Below are 25,385 nucleotides of genomic sequence, written 5' to 3'. Positions count from 1 at the left end.
AAGGGTGCACTGAGTACGCCTACCCTTGCACGATTTTTGATACGTGGTACACACACACACACACGTTCACAATGAACAGGAATTCCGCCTCGCAACAAAGGCGGAGCGAATCAAGTGTGGCTCGTTGTTGTTGCTTCTGTTTTTGTTGCTTTTGGCTGTTTACCCGTGACTTTTTCGACTTGCCATGTTGTTTCTGTTGGCGATGTGATGTTGTTGTCGGCTGTGTTCTTGTCGTCATGTGTACGATATTTTCTGGCCGCCTAATGAAAATGTTGCTGTTTTTGTTTTTTGTTGTTGATATAATAAAACACCGTCGCCGCCCCCGCACCGTTTTGTTGTACAAACACTTAACTCAAACGTCAGGCCGCAGCCGCAAGAGCAGAACAGAAACGGCAGAAATCGCGCGAGGCGAAGCGTCGCGTCGCGACGCGTTTTTGCCGTCGCTGTCAGTCGTGAAGGTGGGTCATTGTGAAATGACAGCGCCGAACCAACCAGGCGCACAGAAGGCGCGAGCAGGATGGCCTCTTTCCGGTGCCAGAGCGAGACAACCCCAGGAGTCATGCCATTCAGGGGTGAATTGTAGCGTAGTGCCATCCCTGTCTGACGCCCGTCTTCGCGTGCTGGGCGCCGGTGCGCATTTTTGCGTCTGAAAGAAACAGGTCGAAGCCGGCCAAAACCCGCGGAAACGAAGATTAATGTGAATGTCGCTCGCTCGAGGCGAATGCCGAAATCTGCTTTCTTATTTGTTATGGGCTCCTGTACCTCGATGTCGGAAAATGTCGTGCAAGTGTTCGCTCGCACCCGCATTTGTCGCTGCAAGCGCCAGAAAGAGACGTTACATTTCGAATTTGACTTCTTCGTGCTGGTCGTACAGTAAAATGGTGAATTCGAATTGTGTCATTTTATGTAAAATGGAGAAACGTTTCGATTTTTACCCTTAAATATGTACATATCTGTGCCCCATTCTGGTGAAAATATGAATTTTATAGTTTATAGTTGGGTTCTTGGGTAAAATGCAGAAATATAAAGTTTACGTGGATGAGTTATAAAATAAATCTGTTGATCGATTTGGCGCATTGATAGAATAAAAATCTATTACATTATAGAAAAAAAGCTAAATAACAGACTAATAGTAATTTTAAAATCGAATTCATAGTTGTTTTAGAAATGTATCTTTAAATTACTTAAATAAAAATAAAGGCTTTAATAGCCTTTAAATACTTAGACTTAAAATTGTACAAAAAAAAACGTTTTATTTGGTGAAATATAATTTCAGATTGTATTAAACGCTGTGGAATTTTTAACTTATTTTTATTTTTGTTCAATCAATTTTATTTAATCAATTTGAATAATGGAATAACTATGAAGAGTCGTAAAATCTTACGGCTACCTTCTTTCCGCTGACGCAAACATTCGTAATTTGAGCGCCGCGAAAATGTCTTAAGTCTCAGATAAGACGCTGGGATTATCCCCCTGAGGCATGCACACGCACCCCAAGGTCAAACTTGCGCCTCTTAATCCGCCTTAATTAAATTCTTGGCCGGGCTATAAAAGCATTTTGACAGAACTTGGCCCAGGTCATAGGTGTCACAAGTCAACGGCCAGCATGTTGGGCCACAAAGGAATCTGAATTTTAGAGCGGATCAAGCAAAATGCACCTCAACGGCCCAAGTGGGCCGCAGGCCTATGTGAACGATAGCTCTGGAGATGGAGGAGTCTTCCCGATGGGACATGGATATCCGGTGGAGTACCAACACCTGGTCCACTCCCATTGGCGGGGGTTCAGAGAGGCACCCATCTACTATCACGCTGGATTCTACATTGCTTTTATAGTCCTTATGTTATCAAATCTATTCGGCAATGGATTGGTCGTCTGGATTTTTTCCACGTAAGTTGAAACTTTTAAATACATCGAATTAACAAAGTTTTAACATCGAAATGCTGACTTTTCGTAGATCAAAATCCTTGCGAACTCCATCCAACTTGCTGATCCTGAACCTGGCTATTTTCGATCTGTTCATGTGCACCAACATGCCCCATTATCTCCTCAACGCAACCGTGGGCTATCTAGTGGGAGGAGATCTGGGATGCGATATATACGCTTTGAACGGAGGCATCTCCGGGATGGGGGCTTCCATAACTAATGCCTTTATTGCATTCGATCGGTACAAGACAATATCAAACCCAATTGACGGACGATTGAGCTACGGACAGATTGTTCTTCTGATAATCTTCACCTGGTTTTGGGCCACGCCATTTTCAGTACTGCCCTTTTTTCAGATTTGGGGACGTTATCAGCCAGGTGAGTGGTAAATTCACATTGTTTTCCTTTTTCTTGCTTTTAGACTTTCGAGCTATTCTAATTAAATTTCAAACGGGTCTAGAACCATACTTTTTTATATTATCCTGGAATTGTCTAACGCATCTTATGATAAGTAATTTAAAATCAAGGAATAACATAAATTTTATTTTCAGAGGGCTTCCTGACCACCTGCTCCTTTGATTACCTGACCAACACGGACGATAACCGGCTGTTTGTGCGCACGATCTTCGTGTGGTCCTATGTGATTCCGATGTTAATGATCATGGTCTCCTACTACAAACTGTTCACCCACGTCCGCGTTCACGAGAAGATGCTGGCAGAGCAGGCCAAGAAGATGAACGTCAAGTCGCTGTCGGCCAATGCCAATGCGGATAGCATGAGCGTGGAACTGCGGATCGCCAAGGCGGCCCTGATCATCTGCATGCTGTTCATCCTGGCCTGGACCCCATACTCGGTGGTGGCGCTGATCGGATGCTTCGGGGAGCAGCAGCTCATCACGCCCTTCGTCTCGATGCTTCCGTGCCTGGCCTGCAAGTCGGTGTCCTGCCTGGATCCCTGGGTCTATGCCGCCAGCCATCCCAAGTATCGTCTGGAGTTGGAGCGCCGCATGCCGTGGCTAGGCATCCGCGAGAAACAGAACTCTGGAACATCTGGAGGGCAGGAGAGTGTGGCCAGTGTCAGCGGCGACACTTTGGCGCTCAGTGTGCAGAACTAATGGAACCCAATGGATTAAAGATGTGAAATAAAGCATGGAAGTGTAATTAGTTAATTAGTTATAAGGCGCAATGAACTGAAAGAGTTCCAAAAAATACAAACCAAAAAAAGTTGGCATTGAAAAATAATACATGGTATTTTTTTTTAACGAATAGTGCGGTGAGAAATGATTTCTTCTAATTTAAGTTTTTTAACATTCCTGTTACAAAATGAAAGAAAATGTTGAGGGAAAGCTTTTAAAGCGAGTTTCCTCTACGCAATTATCAATTCCAAACAAATTTATTATATTGTTACACATCTTTAAAGGTTTTCAAAAGCGTCAATAAATTTGGTTTATATGTACATTAAGGCGCTCGAAATTGTAAGGTCTTACCCGCTTATACTAAGCGCATTGGTGAATTAAAGGCATGCCGAAAGAAATTGGCCGAAAAAAATTCGTTTAAGGATCTGTGGATGAGCTTCCACGCTTATCACTCATACGTACTGTTGCCTTGGCCCAAAAATAATATATTCTAATTTACATTAAGTGTATGAGTGATCAATTTTTTAGGAAATGGAGAGCCCATTACGCAACTCCAAACTATTCAAATTAAATTGGTTGTCCATCAAATCCATTTATAAGTTTCATTTTTTGGCCCACCCAAATGTACAAGTGTATATTTGAACACGGAAATATTATTTCCAATCGATTTTTGCTAATTTCCTTCTACTACGGTACATTTAAAAACATTAAAATTTGCTACTTTTTGAGAAAAATAATAACCATTAATATGCTTGTAAAATACACTTTTTTAAAGTGTATAATAAATATATTTTATAGCTCGAAATAATTAATTGGTTTTCGATTTAAGAACATTTTAAAATTGAAATGCCTTTAAAAGAAAAGCCTGTTGTTTTCAGTTTGTAAACATTTAAAAAGATATTTCACATTTTTCCCTTTAATTGTGCTACTTTAAAAAAAACAAGAAGTAAAATGGTGTTGAACTATTAACTTCAACAATAACATATTATTTTATATACTTTTACAAGAAGTATTTTAGCAAGATAAACGCCAAAATGAACAAAATGAAATTTTCATTGTATTTGTTCAAGCACAGCACATGCAAATTTAATTTACATTTATTGTTACTGGCAGATTGAGTTCTTTATCCACACATCTAACTTGTTGTCTAGTTTTTTTATCCACAATATTAAAATGGAGTTCAGGGTTTCCCTAAGCCCCTCTTATCTCAAAAATTAGAGGCAAATCGAAAACAATTGGGTTTGACAGCATCAAAGAGCGCACACTCGAGAAACGGAATCGGGAACAGAAACAGAAAAGCGGCGGCAACGGCGATTTCAATAGGTGGTGGCAGTCCAGTCGGCCAGTCCAACCACCGGCGAGGTTGAAGAAGTTGTGCTTCTTTGTTGCTTGCGCACATCCAACCAATCCGAAAACGAAAAGCGGCGTTTCAATTCAGCGAATGTTCCACACGGTACCAGGTGAACAGAGCCGTTAGTAGCGGTTTACAACATTTAAACGCGGCCGTTGAAAGCGTGATTGGCTGGCCGAGTGGGAGTGGTGGGCCATCGAATCCGGAGCGAGGAGCATGGCAACAATGTTGCAGTTGTTCCCGCACCACGGGGAATAGGAATATAATATAGACCAAAACCACGACCACTACGGTGCGAGCGAGTGGCGCGAAGTGGGGCTTCTTCTTGCTCTTTAAGAAACAACAAACATTTTTACTAGGTCTCCAGGAGATTTAGCAGCATGCCGGGTGGCTGGCGAGCGATTAGATTTCCAATGGAAACTCAATAGAAACGCTGTTAGAAGCGGCGACCACAGGTGCGAGCGAGACGAGCGTAGAGAGTGTGGGATTAGAGAGATAGACAGATGTGCATTCAGCATCTGCCTGGTACTTTCCCCCGCCCCCATTCCCCTCCCACCACTTTCCACTCGATTCTCCGGATAATCCAATTTGCGCGTTGAATTGAAGTGCTGTCGCCTCGGAGCGATTCGATTCGTTTGCTTTGCCTGCGTCCGGTGCTTCCTGGTGTGTCGTTTTCGACATTCCTCTTATTGTGTGCCCGCCCGACTTGTTGCATGTAATAATAATAATAACGAACGAAACGGTATCGTAGCTGTTTAGTGGATGATTAAACTGAATTTAATCGTTTGCGAACAGGCGCTCAGCTCCGAAGAGGTGGTCGGCCGACCATTATTGCCGCTGCGTTTCTCGCACGAAATCCATACACGAGTTTAAATTGCCCACTGAATGGGCGGATCCCTACAGTCGTCTCGCTCCCACACTCGTTTGGCGAGCACCTTTAATCCCTGTTGCGAATTTGCTGCACAGAATTGTTCTCGACTCTGTAGCTATGTGAAATGAACTAATAAAACCAAAAAAAACTAATGTATGTTAAAGTATTATGTGTATCATGTATTTTTAAAAATATTTTAAATCCTCCTCACCCTTAACTTAAAAGCCTCTCCTCAGAAACATCATCATAATTTTTGACTAATGCTTTAATATCAACATTTTCCGAATAATGATGTATTTATTTATTTTTACCGTTTGAACTACTAAGGATTTAAAAACATTGATATTAAGAACACTCTATTTTTTTTATTTTTATTCATGTTCAAAATTTTTTTAGAATGATATTTGGATTTCGTTGCCGCTGCAATTTTTAAAATTTTTTTGCAGCTGCAAGTCTTTTTGATGATGGTTTTTAGCAGACCCGACAAAATTTAGATGCATAATATTCTATTAATGAATGAAATGACATGAATGACAAATCTGGTAGAGAGTAATATATATGTATATATTTGTGGTACCATTCTGCTAATTTATAAAATGGTAGAGTCACTCTTGTTTATTTGTCCAATTATATTGTCACTTTAAATATGCATAAAATTATCTCCTTACTGTTTAATTTCGAAAGCACTTGAACTACCTCCATACATTCATAATTTTAGGTTATTTTAAACTTAAGTTTTTTTAAACATATTCCCAATTCTTGCCCAATTATCCATCCCATTTTCCACAGAGCACCCACTTTACCCTCCTGTTATCTCGCTTGCTCTCGTTGGAGACATGCGACAACTGACAGCAGACCTTTCTATCTCCGTCTGGCGGCATTAATCGTCTTTCTATGATTTTGGCAATCCTAATAATGCCAATTCATGGGGTGGGCGCCTGTTAACTAGCAGCAGGCTTACAGCATTAACATGACAGAAATCGATAACAGATGATGTTTGGGATTCCACCCACTTATCCTGCGGCTCTGTTATCATTTGAACGTTAAAAATTCGATTTTATAGAATTCCAGCAACGCCCCGAAGAGCGAGAAAAGAGCAGTGTGTTTGCCAGATAATTACAAAGGCAAACCCAAACCGAAACCGAAACCAACAAGAGGCCTTTGGAACTAACTGCGCTAACAGCCCAGTTGCTACGCATTCTGCGCGCCTCTTAGTTATTATGTCAGATCTGCAATGTGCGACTATAAAATACGTATGCGGCCGACGAGAATTTATTGACTCGACGCCCCCGGCTGGGGGTGTGAGTTATAAAATTGATGGCATAAACTGTCTTGAATTTATAAACACACACGGTCCGCTGCGCCCACGGCCTGCATTTGCATTTCCTGGGCGCCTAGGCGGTTTTTCGAGTGTATGGTAACATTTTGTAGTCATTTTATGCGCCACAGAGTGTGCGATGAACTTGTGGGGGGTGGATTTGCACTGGCCACGCTCCCAGTTTCTGGAGGCCTGGTAATAATTTTCGGTTGTATGTTGGTAACATTTTGTGGTCCCAAAATGTTCGTGCCCGGCAGCGGCAGCTCTGGCAACGCTTCTCGCACCATCCCGCTCCCACTTGTGACGGGCGGGCGGCGGCATGTTGGAATTTTGGGGCGGCATTCCCGACCGCATATTTCGAATCTCGTAACGCCCGGCATTCCGCTGTGGGCGAAGCCAGGGTTGTCAAGTCACCGGACTGGATCGAGGCGCGACAGGTGGTCGTCGGGCTGACGGCCGCGCGGCAACCCTGGTCGAGCGTTCCACGGGCCAATGGCATTCCTAGCATAACAAAGCGTCTGCTTTTTGCGCTGCTTGCCTGTTCGGGCAGCTGAGTGAAATTTCATGCAGCGCGATTCTCACAAATTTCGAATTCCCCACATATTTTTGTGGCGTGCCGTTGGCATTTGTGTTACTTTTGGCTCTGTTCTCACTGCTCGTGATTATGACGTTATGGCTGGGTGGTTGACTTCCCGCTTCCTCTTCCACTTCCACTGTTTTTTCCCGACGCTTTGCGACCTTGAGTGGGCGGGTTATGGAACTTTGGGGTGACTGACATACATTTTTGAGATGGAAAGAATTTATTTATGTTTGCCCTTGAGGAGATAAGCACAGGGACAATGTTGACTGTTTTTGATTTTTGGAAAGGGAACAGAAATGAGTTTAGACTTTCTCGGGGCCTATATTTTCCTTCCTTAAATAGGTAAACTTTCACAAACAATTTAAAATGTCGAACCGAACAAAATTTTTGAAAACTGTTACAATACGGCCTACACTCTTCACAATATGTTGTATACAACAAAAAATTGTGTACAATATATAAATTTTAGAGACAAGTTCAAGGAATACTTTTTAATAGGAAATGGTTGGTTAATAAAAAATTTTAGAAAGTTGTAGTACTTAAGTTTAATTTTTTTTGTTTTCATAATAGCAGTTTTGTATAAAAATATGTGCACAGCATATTGAATAAAAAAGGTTTTTTAAATATAATTTTAAGTGACTTTTTTTAACCGACGACTAAATCTTATTTGTTAGGAACTACTTATATTAAAAGCCACAAAGTTGTAATTGGTTTGAGAAGGATTTATTTTACAAACCGACATTTTGTTTTTTTTATTTGGGAATTATTTTAGCCTTTTGTACCGAACTAAGTTTTCTAAGATACATATTTAATAATATCGTATCACTACGTTTCGAATTATTTGACTAAGCTCCTAAAAATTAGGCCAATGAGGTGCACATATCTTTTAACCGAAAAGGATATGTGATCTTAAAGGAAGTAAATTGAAAATAAATTCGTCGAAGAACAAAATAATAATAACTTGGAAAAAAAAATTGAGAATAAAATTAAGAAAGGTTTCTTAAGAATATAAATAAATTCACAAGTTGAAATCAAAATGAATTGTTGATCTTAAGTGCCGAACACTGAAAATAATTTTCTCGGACCCTATAAGGGGAATCATTTGCGGAAAGAGCTGCTTGGCAAAATGTGGCGAAAAAATCCCGACATGCCAACTAGTTTTTACCATTGGAGTGGAAGGGAGATGGTGGGGAACCACCTCATTATCCCCTCCACAGATTACGCACTGCATCGACATCGACTCCTTAAATTCAAGGTGACATCGCTGAAGTTCCACCGAGCAACCCAATCCCGTCCAGTTCCGTAAAATGGAGCCACCTTGCCGGGTCCCACTCCCACTGGCCAAAAGTGGGTGGCAGTGGTGCTGCTGGAGTTAGACGCACTATTGTCCTCTGTAAATCCTCATTGTAACAAGCGCCCAGAATCATTGCCTTACGCATAAGTCGACCTGACTCCAGACTTCAGAAAGTGCAGCGACCACAGCAGCAGCACAACAGAAATGCCAATGCAAAAAAGTTGCCATAAAGAGACGACAACGTCCCCATCTCCGCATCGGCATCGGCATCGGCATCGCCCAAAAATAAATGCAACGCCTCCGAATGGACGATCCCCAGCTACTCGCACTCGCCCCACATCCCGCTCCGACCCTGGAGATCTCAACCCGTCGGATGCAATGTCCGTTGCTGCTGGGATATTGCTGCTGTGATATTGCTGCTGGGATGTTGCTGCTGTGCTGCGGTTGCTGCTGCTCCCAGCAAGTTCATTGGCCCAGCTCAAGGCAAGGCGATGCGATGCGAAAAGGAAATCAAGAAAGAGCACACAGCGAAAATTGAACGAGCAATCATTCTGATTGCGTCCCGCAAACTGGTTTCAGGGTTACGACTGCGGTCGAAAGTCGTATCGGGTATATGATATTCACAGGGAACTGAGAATGAATCATCTGGGCAGTGCAATGAATATGTTTCCGTTTGGCTACTTTAAAATAATACAAAAAAAAACACTAGAATTATATTTGTTTGGGCGGAAACTAATAATTTGTATACTTTACCAATTTAAAACAAGAAAGGAAAGCTAACTTCGGGCGGAGCTGAAGTTCATATACCCTTGCAGAATACTGTGTAAATTATTTTCTCCAAAATTATTCATATGATGCATTCTTAATACTCATAAAAAATCCCAAATTCCTAACTTTAAAAACACCAAAGTTATGGCATTTACAATCGTTCAGTTATATGGCAGCTATAAGATATAGTTGGCCGATCTTAATGACATTTGGTAGGTCGGATTGGTAGGCCAAATATAAAACCCATAGAAAATCCCAACTTCCTACCTTTACAAACATCAAAGTTATGGCATTTCCGATCAATCAGTTATATGGCAGCTATAGGATATAGTCGGCCGATCAGTGGCGGATCCAGAGACGATTCTTGGGGGGGTGAAATTGAATTTATCCTTTATTGCAGAGAATATTTTTCTAGCAAACAAGTGAAATTTTCAGGTTCTGTGGTTCCAAGGGGGGGGAAATTAGGGAAATTTCCCCCCCCGTGGATCCGCCACTGGGCCGATCCCGGCCGTTCCGACTTATATACTACGTGCAAAGGAAAGAAGGGTGTGTGCAAAGTTTCAATTCGATATCTTTAAAACTACGAGACTAGTTCGCGTAGAAACAGACAGACGGACAATGTTTAAAAAACCATCGAAACTATTAATCATTAAGCATTAAAGATTCCTTGTCCTACTCAAAACTTATATGAAGTTTTAATCGATAAAAAATCGAAATTTATAAAATTCTGAAACTTATGGGGAATCGAAATAAACATAATCAGAAATAAAACTAAATACTGGAATAAATCTACATACCGTGCGCATCGCAAAAAAGTTGTGGTTTTCGAGAAAATTCGAGCAGCGAAATCTCACTGTTCCGCCGTCAAAGTCCAGAAGTAAAGAAGACGGAGCTAGCAGGATGACTCAAGAAGGTCCGGATATGCCCACTTTCAAGTGCGTGCTCGTCGGCGATGGCGGCACCGGAAAGACAACCTTCGTTAAGCGCCACATGACCGGCGAGTTCGAGAAGAAGTATGTGGCCACATTGGGCGTGGAGGTGCACCCGCTGATTTTCCACACCAACCGCGGCGCCATCCGCTTCAATGTGTGGGACACCGCCGGCCAGGAGAAGTTCGGAGGCCTGCGCGACGTCTACTACATCCAGGGCCAGTGCTCCGTCATCATGTTCGACGTTACCTCGCGAGTCACCTACAAGAACGTCCCCAACTGGCATCGCGATCTGGTCCGCGTCTGCGAGAACATCCCGATCGTCCTCTGTGGCAACAAAGTCGACATCAAGGACCGAAAGGTGAAAGCGAAGAGCATCATCTTCCACCGAAAGAAGAACTTGCAGTATTACGACATTTCTGCCAAATCAAACTACAACTTCGAGAAACCATTCCTTTGGCTGGCGCGCAAGCTGGTTGGTGACCCCAACCTGGAGTTCGTCGCCATGCCAGCCCTGCTGCCGCCCGAGGTCAAGATGGACAAGGACTGGCAGGCGCAGATCGAGCGGGATTTGCAGGAGGCCCAGGCGACCGCCCTGCCCGACGAGGACGAGGATCTATAATAGGATTTATTTATAGTTAACTAAGAGGAATGGCCGGATTTGCACGGGGCAACAGGAAAGAGGCGAACAGGAGAACTCGAGCAGAGCAGTCACCAGCAACCACTACAGAATAGGAGCATAAGCAATAGCCTACGATCCAATCTATCGGATTACCAGCAAAGGATCGACCTTCACCAGCAGCCCTGCCAGCCTTCTGCCGTCGATCGTAATATATATTTTTAGATCCAGTCATTTATAAGTCGGTTAAACATGATTTTTTTTGTTTCCATTAAAATAAAAAGTCAAAACACGTATTTAAAAAAAAAAACAAAAAAACAAAAAAAAAATTAAAAAATATAAACAGCATTTAACTTGACATTTTTGTTGTGTTCGTATATTTCTATATAAATATTTTACCTCTTTCCAGCTTAAGTAATAACTTGTAAATACAATTTTGTCTTCATTTGTACAGATACACAGATAACTATACACACATTGTGGATCTGGAATGCTTACATTGTATAATTATAGCTTTGAGTATAAGAACTAATTTCTTTATGCTTATAGAACGTCGCTAGAAGTGTTCCACTGTTCGACTGGGTTAATTGTGCGATGGTAAATTCAAAAGTTGCGTTGCAAGCACCACCTCAATACATAAATTAATCGGGTTAGGATATTTCTAGCGACGTCCAGCCTGTGTTTCCTGCATTAACATAATATTTGGTGCAATTTGATATAAAATAAATTAGAATATAATATCGAATTATGGTACAAGCATTAGCCGCTTTCTAACAAAGGAGGGCAATGTTTCCGCTCTCGTTGCCAGCGAGGAAGGCTCGATTCAGGGGCAACACAGCCAGGGAGGTGAGCACACCGCGGAATGTCTCCGAGCGAAGTTTGGTGATCGTGTTGAAGGCGTGGGAATGGGCCACATCCGCATAGACTCCAACGCGGTTGCCAGTGGTAGCGTAGACCAAAGAAGAGCCAACACTCTGCAGGAAATGGGCGGGTTCTGGGGGAGGTCTATAAAAAGCAATAAATTAATAACCAATTTAGAATGAACCGGTCTTTTCTAAAACTCACTTCAGTTGGTAGTGCATGATGCCATCCAGGGCATGCCAAACAGCCAGGCTGTGATCCAAAGCGGAGCTCACCAGGAACTGATCACTCGGTGCTGCCAGCTGCAGCAGATCACATTCCATGGGTCGCCAGGAGTTGATCACCATACCAGTGCGCGTGTCCAGCTGAACGATACATCCAGAGGAAAGTCCTGCGGCCAACCAATTTCCGGATGGAGCCACAGCCAGGCAGCGGACTGTGGCATTGGGCAGGGTAGCATTGCATACCCGCCACTCGTTTACGTACTCCAAACTTCTGGCGTCGACCATCTTCACCGTGGACTCTGCTGTGCCGGCTATTACCAGCGGGGAATGCGAGGGTAAGCATTTGACCACTGTCACGGCACTGTGACGAGGAGAATCTAGTATGCCAAGAGGTCTTCCAATAAACGGATCCCATAAATGAATTCCCGAGTCACAGGAGACCACATAACGCAGGGATTCCAGGAAGCCCAGGGAATTGATGGACTTCTTGTGCGCCGTGTAAGTAAACTGACAGGCGGTGGTCTTCCGGCCATCGCCTTCGCTACGCAGTGACCACAGCTTGACGGTTTTGTCCTTGGAGGCGGATATGAAGCTGTTCTCATTGTCCAGAGCATAAATAGCCCTCACTGAGTTGGTGTGACCCACAAATGACTGCAGCCGGATCTGCTTGAGATTGAGCGTTTGATTATCCTTCTCACTGCGCGTTGTCTCGTTGCGCCAGTAAGCCAACCAGTTGCCTTTCAGATGCCTCGTATTGGGCATTTGGTCCAGCTTGTATGCCACCATGTCGATCAGTTCCACGTTGTTCCTGGCCACTTGCAGCCGATTTCCAACGATCTGGGTGCCAAAGCTATTGGCGGCCAGTTCGCAACTGACATCTAGAGAGTCCACATCTTGGCCAGAACTCACACTGGTCGCCAGTTGAGTTTGGCTCTGCTCGTTCCCACTGGGTTGCTCGTGTTCGTGACACAAGGTCAGAACGAATTCCAGATTGCTCAGAGTCCTCTTCATGTTGGCCTCGCCCAGGAATCGAAGGAAGGAGAGATAAGCAGTATGCGCCAGCTCTGGCCCAAACACATCCCTCAACTCCACCAGGGCACGTTCCTGCTGCGATGCACCACCGACCAGCGAAAGATTAGCCAGATCGCAGGCAAAGTCATTTGGCAGACCAAAAGCCTTGTTGAAGATCAGGAAAAACGGACTTAACAGCGACTGACACAGGTGCTCCCGGGTCATATCCGAACCTAGGCGCACACTGAGAGCATAAATCGCATCGAGAAACTTTCGTGCCAGCAAAGAGCGTCCCAGGTAACCACTTGGCATCAGAAGATTTGTGGAGCTCAACAGCCGCAGGATGGGCAGAAGAATGGCCTCCAGCAAGATGTGCTGCAGGTGCTCCATGATGCTGGCATCGGTCAGACATGGGACCATGTACTTGAGCAGCTGCAGGGAACTGATAATGGCTCCCTCCAGGCTGCCAGTTATCCGTTTCGAGCACAGTCCAATCAGTTCGCTTATGTGCGGGAAATACTGCAACAGGAGGAAGTTCTCGCCATAGAGAGCTGGAAGGAAATGAAAGCGAGTCAAGGATAAGATGTGCTGTAACTATAGGTTTAGCTCACCCGCTATGGACATGAGGCACTCCAGAACTCTAGCCGCACTCCGATCGCCGACGACCCTCGCATTGGCAATGCTGAAGTAGTTGAGGTTTGCCGCCTCGGGGCTGGAGGCAAACCCACCATCGTCCACCTCCGGCAGCAGGTTTTCCTGGCCCACGTAGCACAGCGAGAGGAGCTTGAGAAGGTTCCTGGTGATAAACCGAGAGGTGAGCACCGGACCTAGTCGATGCGATAGCCACACCAGACTTTCGGCGCTCATTTCGCTGATTCGGTTGTTTTGCACGGCTTTGGCCTCCGACAACCGGGAGATGACCGATGCCTGCAGGGAGTCCGAGGCCTCCGCTTCGGTATCAACGGCCGGAGGAGGTAGCTGTTCCACCGCTTGGCTGATCAGGTCAAAGCTGTCCACACTCTTTCGGGAGCCAATGTCGCAATCGATGGCGCTTAGCTGGAAACTGCGACGAATGCCACCGGCAGATGGACACACTGGAATCTCGATAGTGGGTGAGCGGGGTCCCAGGGGAGGTGGAACCAGTGTAGGCGGCGTTTGACTCTCTCTAAAAGAGAGCTTGTCTGGCGATATTCTGGCTCCATAAATAAGTTCATTGATCACCAGTTTATCAGGCGATCCGTCCGACTCCCGAGCCTCCTCCGCACTGGCAGCACTGGTGCTGGGACGCATGTCGAAGGAGTCGATGGATTTGCTGTCTTGGGTGGACGCCCTGTCATCCTCGAAGGTGAATAGCTCTTCGATGTCGGGTTTCGATTCTGGTTCAGCTGTGAGGTGCCCTTCTTCTTCCGCCGCAAAGTTCAGATTCTTACTCGTCCTTCTGCTACCGCCACTGTGGTAGTGGTAGCCATTGCCCTGTTCCGGTTCCTTGTAGCCACCAACTGCTTCAATGAGAGGTGCTATAAAGTGATGCAGAAAGCACCGGAGTCCAAATCGAACGATCAAGCGGAGCAAGAAACTGTGGTGATAAAGCTTCACCGACTTACGGGACTTAAACGAACTGCTGGCGGAGAAGCGAAGATGGCCACCACTGTTGTTTGAGCCATTGGAGCCACCATCATCTGGAGAACTGACCCCCTCAACATCGTACAGCTTAAGCAGAGGCTGAAGCAGATGCTGTTGGGTTTGGGTCACGCCCAAAGCCTGGGCTATGGGATCGAACAAGTTCCAGGCAGTCAAGATCGATGTACGTTCGTCCCTCAAGAGATCGATGATGTGGGGAAGCAGCAGCTCCACTGGAGTAAATTGCTCGTAGGCAAAAGCCACAGGTTCCAGAAGCCTCTTTACATGGGCGCAGCAAGACATGACCTTACACTCAGCGATTTTACGTTCAAAAAGCACTCTTTGACGATCCATCTCTGTGTACCTGGCGCATTCCCTTCCTCCTTTGCAACTGAAGTGAGTGTGTAGCTCCAGGAGCACGGCATTGGCCTCGAAAGCATGTAGAGATCTGACAAGAGCATACACAGCCATGTAGTGACTGGGGAATGGGAGTAACAGGTTGGCGAACATGGGCTCCACCAGCTGAGCGGGATTTGGTGGTTGTGGCAGACCTTGATCCTCCTCTCCGAAATCCTCCAATTGCAGCAGAAGACGTACCACTCGGCGCACTGGTTTAGGCAACTCTTGGCGATGCATCTGAGCCACCGTTCGGCAAGCGGAGAGCCGAGCTTCAAAGACGGCACTCAAGCCATTTCCCATTAGAAGCGGACGCAAACGTTGCATAGCGAAGAGCTCCACAATAAGACATCCCAGGACCTGCAGATCCCGCTCTCTCTTGTTACTCAGAAGTTGCTGCAAGGAACTCCTTTTCTCTCTGAGAAGATTCTTTGATTTTGTGGTAATTTCTTCACCACTGGCAAAGAGCTGATTGGTGAAGGAGTGCTCCGCTGAGTTCTGCTCAAAGAGAAGATCACTGCTGATCATTTTCTCTTCAGGATTGGCCGACGCCCGCTGCTGAGGGAAAGTGCGTGTGTAAAACGTCTCTAGAGTCTCCAGATTCTGAAGCAACAGCGCGGGATTGTAGTTGTCCGGCAATTCAATAAAGTTGTTAATCGCGTAAAAATTAGAAGCCGAAGCGGATGCGGAACTGCTATGAACAGAGCTGCTGGATCCATCATCGCCTAGGCGCAGTGAGAGGTGGGACGATCCAGTTCCAGTCTCGGCTTGCAGGTTTTCCGTGCTTTTGGCCAGGCGCTTCGAGGGACTGGCGTACAGTTGACTTAGCCTGGGAGCGGCTTTACTGAACCAGGGCGTGGTGTAGCGACGCGGAGGATGAGCATTGGCAAATAGCTGGACAATACCGCGCTGGCTGAGATTCCTGTGCTGATCTACCAGCGTGAGGCAGACATTCTTAGATTTAACCGCCGCCTTGCCACTTAATTTGTATCTGAAACCAATAAGAAAATTAGAATGGGTAAGTAAAGAGATGTACATTAATCAATTTTGTTTCAAGAGAATATTTCATAGCTTACAATAAAGACATTCGCTCTTTTTCTTATTATATATATTTCCTCAAAAAGCTTTAATTATTTTGTAATCAGATAATAATCAACATTTATAATGATCATTTATGTAATCTTTTATAACTTACATATTTTTTCAAAGAAAACTCACCCGAAGTTGAGATCAATCCAGTGATGAAGTCGCTCGCTGACGTACTGCGACTCCAGAGCCTCGCGGTGCTTGCAGATGAAGTCCTCCGGACAGGTGGCCCAGGCGGGCAGCTCAAGATCCGGCAGATCTTCGTGGATGCTCTTGAAGATCATCGGATCTGAGTAGAATTCGGGGATGCACTCGTCTGGCGTCCACTCCTGGAGACGCTGAATGGACACCGGATACTCTGCCGGCACCCAGATGGGACGCACGTGCGCACAGAGGACGGCCTGTGGCGTTCTCCTCGCCATGTACACAAAATAAGTTATCTCGGAAAGAAAGTCGGAGACGTGGTGAGGCGCCTGGTCGCCGACAGGTTGATAAGCGCCGTCTGCGCCTCCATGCTGACTTGCATGGGCGTACATGAGATCCAGATGGACATCTCCCTTGTTCAGGCGATACTTGCTCTTGGTCAAATCTCGCCAGGTAGCTGCTCCGCGTCCATTGAAGTCAGTCACCCAGGGCATGATGTGGTGGTGAGCGGCATTGGTCAGACTCCTGCCACACGCATTATTCAGGATGGTAAGGTAGTCGAAGTTGGACAACTGTCCATTGCACCACATCTCGGCATACTCGCGCAGATTGAAGTGGGCGGGATCGTAGGCGAATCGCAGGTCAAACATGGTGCCGCTAGAGGGCCTAGGCTGCTGCGGCTCACCAGCCTCTCCCAAATCCTCGCTGGCCAGAGGAGACAGAGGCGATAGGTCGTCTCCCGCTGGATCATCCTCCAGAAGATTGCACTGCAGCCGTGGGATCACTTGTAGCCAGAGATTTTCGCGCAGCACGATATGCTGAAGACGTAGATCGCCCAGAAAGATTCCCTGTCCTTGGAGATGCTTGGCCAGCTGCAAGATCTGGTAGATCACAAACAGCGTCTTGTTGTAGTTCTTTCCCAATAGTGCCGGACTGAAGGTGATGCAATCGTAGAGGTTGCATTCCAAAGCCGGTGGATAAAAGAAGACGCTAAAGTGCGTGGAGGACTCGATGGCCACAAGGGCGGGCAAGACGTTGGCGTGACAGTTGCCCAGGGAATTCGATGTGGTAGTGGGAGAGTCACCATTTCCCTCGCGATCCAACTGAGAATGTAGCACGGGGCATTGGTAGACGCGTTGAATGAGCTCCTTGAGCACCACATCATGCGGTTGGAGTTGTCCCTGGCCACTGGGTGGCTTTGCCGAGGGTGCCGAAGTTGACGACTTGCACAGCTTGACATGGGCGCCATCGTACTTCCTGTAGGCATCCTCCCACAATTGCTTAAAGTTGCTGTGAGTCACGAATGACACTGCCTGCGAGTAGGAGAGGGGCAAGTTCACTGAAGATGCCTCTGCAGAGATCCTCGGCAGTGGGTATACCCTCGACTGGGGCTGTTTGCGGTAGGTCTGCACCAGAATCCGTGTCCAGGGGTGCTCCAGCTGCCCCGTGGGATAGGCCCTGCGATCCAACTGTGGCCAGCTGGGAAAGTGAGTCAGCCGCTTGTTCCGCTCCAGCGATTGCAGCCATGCCTTGTCGCAGATCACTTGGAATCTCCCCTCGCCGCTCACTTGGCACACATGCTGCGGATCCACACCAATCTCGGGCCAAATCAGCTCGCTGTCGTCCATTTTCCTGCGGGGTGCTCCAACTGAAAACTTTCCAATTCTGCGGTTCTGCCTGCTGCCGCGGCCCGATCACATTTCTCGACTGGGCGGGGTTCGACCCGCTTCCGCCATAGGCTCTTTGGGCTCAAGCACTCCGATTAGTTCGTTGTTTTGAGGATTTTATGTTATCTTATCAAAGAACGCTGCAAATTTTTTCGCGAATTTGAGAAAGAGCTATCAGCTGTTCAAAAAGTGTGACCAGGCTGCAGACTTTAATAAATAATTCAACAAAATAATGAATGGTATTTTAGTCCACTTCTTACTAATTTTAAATTAAAATAAGAAAAAGTAAATATGAATGAATTAGATAATAAATAGATAGATTTTCGCCGATAGTTTTAGGCAGAATGAACAGCAAGAAGCAACAATTTTAATTGGTAAGTATTGTCGAAAAGGTTTATGCCGCGACTTTTCATGCCGTTTCGTTTTAGAACATATGCCGCGAAAATTCAAATTTTAGTTCAAATGTTTTTAAGATAATAGATCACATCATACAAATATAAACATAAAAACATGAATTTTCTGATTTTTATAAAATTAAAAACTCATTACTAAAATAACTAATGCAAGTTAATTGACATATTTATTGTAAAACAAAACAGTTTGACACAATTTAAATATTTTTATATAAAATGATTGATCATGACAGATTAGTGCTCCTTTTATGGTACAGTTTTTTATTTTTGAAATATTATATTATTAAATTTCTGTGACTTTTTTTTTAGAATTTAAGTTCTAACGACTGTCCTTTGCCAAAATGAATTTCCCATTCTCGGGTAAGGCTAATACGGATTAGGATCAATTGACAAGCATTTTATTCAACAAATTCCAGCACCCATAATGGACATCCTTATAAAATAATTTATACATAAATGTAAATAGCTTTAAACAGTTGTCCATTTTTTCCGGTGGATGTTTTATTTCTTTTCTTACTACATATGCATTATCTAGCTATTACAAATGAGACACACTTCAGACTTATTATGTTATTAATAAAGTATTACTAAGAAAACACTTCAGTAATTTGTTTAGCGATATTTGTGTTTGCTACTGCTGAGCAAACATTTTATTTTCAACCGATGTCAATACCTTCCTGCATGGCAGCTGCAAACGCTGGGAATGCGTCGCTTCAGAGAAACACTTGACCGATAATAATCGCAAATGTAATCAAAGGGCGTGCTATCAGCAGTTTGCTTTAGGAATTTTGAAAACCAAATAAGTACAAATATATATATATTTATTCATATATTATATTTATTTATATAGGGGTATTTTTAAAAATTCCATTATTCCAAAAGCCCCTCGGGCACACATTTAATATAAAAGCACACTTTTTAATTGTTTGCACAACTCATTTGGTTTAGAACAGATCTGCTAACTAAAGCTTTCGTATCTAAGTAGTTTGAATAAGGCGGTTTAATGTTGTTTTGATATTTTATTTTCTTTATGTAAAGTGTCTTTAAATACACAGAAATTATTCAACTATTTTAGTTTGCTTTTTTTGTAAATTCCACAAGCCATTTTTTTATATATATACCATATCTAAAAATACTGATATAATAAAATTATATTTATTTAGAGTGCCACTTTTATTTTTTATTTTGTAAATATACACAAAATAAAAAAGCAAAAAGCTTGGTATCTAATGTGTTTCCTATGCTCGTGGCAATTCCCACGCTCCCCCAGCATTCTCCATTCTCCTCCTAAATCTTAATCTTATCAGTGAGGTGGCCAGTTTTTGCCATCTCTCCTTACTTTTTCTGTTTGCGATCGGCACTTGAAAGAACTCCGAAACAGCGCCCAAGTTTAAGGTCATGCAGATGCCCGTGGTCTTCGAATGTTTTCTCACATCTGAAATAGTTTGGGCCCCCAATTTATTAGATTACTCTGTTGACTCGCGGTCGCAATATTATTTTTGTTTAAGCAGTGCAATCGTGGCATCCAACTGGTTTTGCTGCCCCAAAACGATCCGGTGAACCTTTGCCAATCCGATTCCGATGCACGGACTCACTTCCGTTTTGCACAAATTAGCGGGCTTAAATATTGTGTATAAATACCAGAATCACGTGTTAAAGGCTTGTCTCCGGTTCCAGGTTCACCTGTCCAGATGCTGTTAGGAAATTCACTCGGACTGGATATGGATATTTGCAAAGTGCCACAATTAAATGTTTTGTGTGGTCAGAGGGGGAAGATCGACCGTATTTGCCTGCTAAAAGTTCTTAGCAATTTTCACACTTCAAATGAGTTGTGCAAACAATTAAAAAGTGTGCTTATTTATTACATGTGTGGTATAGTATATGGATTTATTTATCGAAGTAGAGTGCCAGCCCCCGGCTTTGGGAATAATGGAATTTTTAAAAATACCCCTATATACGAGGGCAATTGATATTGGCACTTTCCTTGCCGGATCGGGAATTAAAACGCACTCATAAAGCGGCGCACACGACTGCCTGTGATCAGAGCCAAGCGAATGTTGGCAATTAAGTTATTAAACACCTTGCGGATGACGCACCCCAAATGGTCGCACTCCCATCCATAAATCTGTATCAATGGGACTCGCCCGACACGGTATATATATGTGTTTATATATATAGAAATATAGTGTTTTTTAAACCGCAAATCACATGCTGAGCTTTATACCCTAGATTTGACGGCTCTGTTTGTCCATAGTTGGAGCGGAGATTCCCGGCTGTCCTCCCCGGCCAATCTTATCTTTTCCTTGAAGACTTGGTACAAAAGTCGCACTATAAAGCCTCTGGCGGCTATAAAGATTAGGACCGATATTATGGTTAGTACCATTGTAAAAGACATATTTAAGATAGCCAACTCTGGCCGTTCCGTTCCGCAGTTTATTTAGTTTTATGGCCGCCTCAAATATGGCAATATTTCCCTTTCCCCGCAGACAGAACAGAAAAAACCCAGAACTCACATAACCCCGTGACCCAATGGTGGTCAGCCTTCGATCACTGAACCCCCTCCATATCGCTTCGCTCCGATCACTCAATCCAATCCACTCCAATTTAGCCAAGTAATTCGAATCTCGTGACGATTTGCGGTCTCGGTTTTATTTCTGTTAGCTTGAGTATTTTCTTGTCATCGATGACCCTCGAAATGTCAATTGTGTGGCAATTTCCTTGCCTCGATGAATCGTTTTATTTGTGGTAGCTATTTTAATTATTTAAGTGCTTATTTACTGCATTTAGCTTGAACTATTCTCGCCTTAACAGATGTCGATCACCTGTTAAGATTTCGCTTGAATGATTTGTGGTTGTTACTAAAACTTAACCAAACTCGTTTGAGACATGTGTCTAAAAATGAATGGGTTAAGCTTTAGTTTTTTTTAAAACAACAATAAAGCTACACAAAAAAAAACTATCCAAAGCTTAAGGTGAAAATCAGGGTCGAATCGTTTAAAATAAAAAAATTAAAATGTTTTTTATTTACTTTTTTAAACAGTTTTGCTTCACATTATACAATCCTAAAATATAGAGTTTTACAGAGGTTTTTTCTGTGCGTATGGAAAGTTATTTACCATAGCTATAGAGCTATAAATTAGTTACAAAACTGACCCCGTTTTTGTCCCAAAAAATGTAGAGTTTTAGAGATTTTTTTTCGGTGTATAGAAATTTAATTACTATTTTGAGACTAGACAATATAACTATATGAGGTATAGATTTCATAGATGAGTATTCAGTTCTGTAACTGACTACTCATTTATGGAATTTTTAAAACACCTTAGCTAGAATAAACTGATGGAGATATCATATCTTATCTTGACGTATATAATTTATTTTTAGATTATAGGATCATTATTTTTGATCCCTTGAATAAAGATAGGATTTGATAATTTTAGCTATCTCTTATATGACTTTTTTAGACAAATTTATCTTTTAACCAGTTTCAATTGCCTTTTCCCTGAACCGGTGCCCAGAACGCAAATGGTCTTTAATAAACACATCAAAGCTGTTTTTAAATAATTATTATTTTTATACATATATTCATGATTGATACACTCCCCACGATTCGAGGTCCCTGGCTTTTGTCCTTCTACAGACACTGTTTTCAATGCAGAGATGAAATTTCCACTTGACTTCGTGGCTTTAATTGGCCGAGACATGCCGGCTCTTGGGTTCTTCATCATATTCTGCTCGCCCATCGAATTAAAGGTCTTTGGAGTAATGTTGACAGGAAAAATTGTGCTTTAAGGCAAGGCGGTGTCTCAAATACCCTAGAAATGTGGGAAATATTTTAGTTTTGATTTCATATTTTTGAAAGAAAAGTATAATCTATATTATGATTTTATTCAAATGTCTACTTATTTATATCTATGAGCATTTTAAATATATTTCGAGGAAGCTTTTTTTTTTAATTGTCTTCGCAACACACTCTAGTTCAATTATTTCCCAAGGTAAATATACCATCATTGAACAATTATCTTAAATTTTTTCCGCAATTTAATATATCACTTGTTAAATACCCGCTGCCAGAGTATTATGTTGTGTTGATATAAATATTTTGGCGCCCGTCGCACCCCATTAATGGACATCAAATATACAAGACTTTCAGGCCGCTTCAATTAATTTGCCGTATAGTATACATATAACGCAAAATATTTGGTATGCGAGTTAAATATTGAGTGCTATTCGTCTGTCTGCCGCGACTTCTGTCCGTCCGTGTGTCCATCCTATTGTCTGACTGTCCGATTACCAGTTCAAGCTGGTAGCGTTTTCGGTCATGGACGTTGGAGCCAGTTTTAGCTAGATTCTAGACCCAGTCGGACGAACATACGAAAATTTACATTTCGGTTGATATATTCTGAATATTAAATATTTATTTAAACAAACATTTCAATTGCAGAGTCTCATTTTGCGCCGCATGGTTCGCTGACTTGGTAAAGTCAACTCGAAATGACAACGCAAAAAAACGAGTTTGAAGATCGGTTTAGTTTCGCATAGCCCAGTGCTTGGATCCTATCGGATTGCATGGATCGTCTGAAATAGATTGGATCATACATATGTGCGTGCGGCTAATTGATGGGGTGCGCATTAATTGAAGTTTGTCACTTTTCATTAACCAAGAGATGGAATATCCCCAGTCCATGCAAGCTTTTAATTCTTAATAAATTATCTAGCCAAGGTGTGCATACGTAGATATATGCAGTTGTCACCTAGATGATCTTAAGTCCGGACAAAGTGTGTCATCGATAAGAATGGCAAAGTTTGACTGATAAACATGGCATACTTCTCTTGGATTCTCGTTGAAGGGTCCTCGACAGTGGATTAGATTTCCGGCGATAATAGACTGATTCCAGTGCAGATAATGCATGTGTCCAAGCTTAAGCCAACTTCACTTGGAAACGCACGTGCGAAAATTCCCTCATAAGTACACTCATTGAGACACCTAATAAGTACTTAGCTGAGGAAACAGAACCATATCGTATCACCTGTACATTTTAAAGTGATCTGACAATGCTCAGTCAATATAATGACTCGTAACGCAGTCACTTCCTAAAAAATATACATATAAATAGACTGATATAAATATGAACGAAATTATGAATGTATATTTAAGCAGCAGCTTAGCTGCATTGAACCGCATCTGTAACTGGTTAAATCAGACGTCAATATTTGTGCACCAAGTTATGCAGATACACAAATGTAGTTGTAAAAGTCAAGCGAAATAAAACTGAAATCGAAACTGAGTCTAAAATGGCATTCAAGTGGCCTGCAATGAATACGGATCGTACAATAGAAGTGTCAGGGGCGGTTTGAGGTGGTTCACCCGACTAAAACGATAAGCGTTCCCTATTCTCGCGACCGCCAGCCTCCCACCACCCACCTCCCACCGCCGCCTTCTGTTTCGTAGTTAATTGCATTGCATAAAGTCGAAACCCGCATCTAACCGGTAAACGCTGCTGACTTACTAAACGTGCAACAAAAACAGCAATAACTACTGCAACAGCTAGTCGCACAGCGACTAAACTAATTCTATTGGAGACACAACAAGTTGTCGCTCTCTACTGAAAAATACCCTACACATCGGACTGCAGGGTACCATCGCTGCAATATATCTTTAAGATGGAATATAAATACATAGTTTCAGCACTCTTTGAACATCAAAGTCCCATTTAATATCTATACATATATGTATCGCACGGTTGAATGTGAAAACAAAAAGAATTGTTTTTGTTCTTTAGATTAATCTGGTATACCTATGTAAATTAATATAGTTTTTATATCCAGACGGAAAACCTTGTCGCGTGTATAAAAAAATGTAAATCTTCTTGAAATTGTATTTATAAATATACTAAGAAAAGTCTGTTGGTGACAAGTTCTCTTGTGCCCTATTGTTTTGCTTAAACTTAATCAGGGTGGACCGTAATATTATGTCTGAAATTATGAAGAATTTATAAATAAAACAAGATTAATTTATTAGTCAACTTATGAAAACAATGTTTATTTTTATTGATTATATATACTGCTTTGATAAGCATTAACCAGGGGGTTACCTCTTTTCTTAGATCGAGCTCTAGTCTTAATCCTTATTAACTTTAATCTGCAGAATCTAATCTATGTTGTACATTAGTACATTAGTAATGCCAAAAACAAAGTTCACTGTGTGGAAAATTCTGAGAAAAATTACCAAACGAGCATATCTTGGGAGAAATCGGTAATAAAGGCCATTTCTCTAGGTGCAGCTACCAATATTGGTGAATGGCGTTTCTGTCTGGGCCATTGTTGGCAAAAATTTCGTGTATTCCGGTTTTGCTAGTTCTAAACTAGAGCAGGGTGCACGGTTTGGCACATAGTCTGGTGGGTTTTTAGATTTAGCCGTTTATAATGCCACATAAAGTGAGCGCGTGCAAGTGCGACTGAGAATGCGACTGCGACGGCGGAAAACCGTTAAGTATTCGGTGCAGAATCGATTTCCGTTGATACCAACTGAAATCGAAATCGGGCTTGAAATGGTCACATAAACCAAAGTTCCTTGGCGGCGCAGCTGAAAGTTTAGGTAGTTGTTGCATTTGTTAAAATGCTCCACGCATGCGGAGGCCCGATGGCCGATCGGATCGGATCGACCAAGATAGCGAGAGTTTTTATGAGGTGCTAGTGCTACAAACATTCATCCGTACATGCACCGAGAAAAAAAAAGGAAAACATAGTTATACATTTTAGATGGAGAATTCATATGATGTTATATTTATGACTATTTTATTTTTATCATCCTTATCTGGGGTGTCAGCAAATTAACTGAAATGCTTTATAAATGTATTTCAAATGCATTAGTTTCATATTAGTAAAGAATTCATAAAGTTTTAAAAACGTTCAGGTACATTATTTTTGTCATCAATTAATTGAAATTTACAGAAAAAAGCTAGTTATTTTAAATTTAGTACTTAATACTCGAACTTCTTCAATTTATAATACAAAAGAGCTTTATTTACAAAGCAACGTTTTTTATAACTCTCAGTTTAAAAGATGGTACTTTAGTTAGCACGTTTCTTATTTTCTGATAAACAAATTCACATATTTTAGTAATATAACCCCTTGAAGCTTTGATGATTTTAAGTTTGCCCGTACATTTTACATT

General features: G+C 42.7%; 3 protein-coding genes across 3 annotated transcripts; 2 read left to right on the top strand and 1 right to left on the bottom strand.

Moving 5' to 3' along the window:
- The first annotated feature begins 1,569 nt into the window (after nucleotides 1-1,569).
- On the top strand, nucleotides 1,570-3,165 carry LOC108043555 (opsin Rh5). The gene is made up of 3 exons (XM_017122317.2): nucleotides 1,570-1,888; nucleotides 1,956-2,302; nucleotides 2,476-3,165. The coding sequence occupies exons 1-3, from the start codon at nucleotides 1,653-1,655 to the stop codon at nucleotides 3,036-3,038; spliced, it is 1,146 nt and encodes a 381-aa protein (XP_016977806.1). The 5' UTR covers nucleotides 1,570-1,652; the 3' UTR covers nucleotides 3,039-3,165.
- A 6,890-nt stretch (nucleotides 3,166-10,055) lies between these two features.
- LOC108043460 (GTP-binding nuclear protein Ran-like) lies at nucleotides 10,056-11,017 on the top strand. Its single transcript, XM_017122175.2, has one exon. The coding sequence runs from the start codon at nucleotides 10,142-10,144 to the stop codon at nucleotides 10,790-10,792; it is 651 nt and encodes a 216-aa protein (XP_016977664.1). The 5' UTR covers nucleotides 10,056-10,141; the 3' UTR covers nucleotides 10,793-11,017.
- A 120-nt stretch (nucleotides 11,018-11,137) lies between these two features.
- LOC108043550 (WD repeat-containing protein 81) lies at nucleotides 11,138-17,979 on the bottom strand. The gene is made up of 4 exons (XM_017122302.1): nucleotides 16,120-17,979; nucleotides 13,497-15,892; nucleotides 11,855-13,436; nucleotides 11,138-11,794 (listed from the first exon to the last, which is right to left on the bottom strand). The coding sequence occupies exons 1-4, from the start codon at nucleotides 17,757-17,759 to the stop codon at nucleotides 11,560-11,562; spliced, it is 5,853 nt and encodes a 1,950-aa protein (XP_016977791.1). The 5' UTR covers nucleotides 17,760-17,979; the 3' UTR covers nucleotides 11,138-11,559.
- Nucleotides 17,980-25,385: the final 7,406 nt, after the last annotated feature.

This window comes from Drosophila rhopaloa, unplaced genomic scaffold, assembly GCF_018152115.1.
Source record: "Drosophila rhopaloa isolate 14029-0021.01 unplaced genomic scaffold, ASM1815211v1 contig_2, whole genome shotgun sequence".
Classification (NCBI taxonomy): Eukaryota; Metazoa; Arthropoda; class Insecta; order Diptera; family Drosophilidae; genus Drosophila; species Drosophila rhopaloa.
This window is presented reverse-complemented; position numbering and strand designations above follow the sequence as displayed.

Bases quoted from the DNA above. Each gene is read 5' to 3' on its own strand.
- LOC108043555 (XM_017122317.2), top strand. From the start codon at position 1,653: ATGCACCTCAACGGCCCAAGTGGGCCGCAGGCCTATGTGAACGATAGC. The intron at 1,889-1,955 runs GTAAGTTGAAAC...GACTTTTCGTAG, and splicing joins GTCGTCTGGATTTTTTCCAC to ATCAAAATCCTTGCGAACTC. The intron at 2,303-2,475 runs GTGAGTGGTAAA...TTTTATTTTCAG, and splicing joins TTGGGGACGTTATCAGCCAG to AGGGCTTCCTGACCACCTGC.
- LOC108043460 (XM_017122175.2), top strand. From the start codon at position 10,142: ATGACTCAAGAAGGTCCGGATATGCCCACTTTCAAGTGCGTGCTCGTC.
- LOC108043550 (XM_017122302.1), bottom strand. From the start codon at position 17,759: ATGGACGACAGCGAGCTGATTTGGCCCGAGATTGGTGTGGATCCGCAG. The intron at 13,437-13,496 runs GTGAGCTAAACC...ATTTCCTTCCAG, and splicing joins GTGCCTCATGTCCATAGCGG to CTCTCTATGGCGAGAACTTC. The intron at 11,795-11,854 runs GTGAGTTTTAGA...TGCTTTTTATAG, and splicing joins ATCATGCACTACCAACTGAA to ACCTCCCCCAGAACCCGCCC.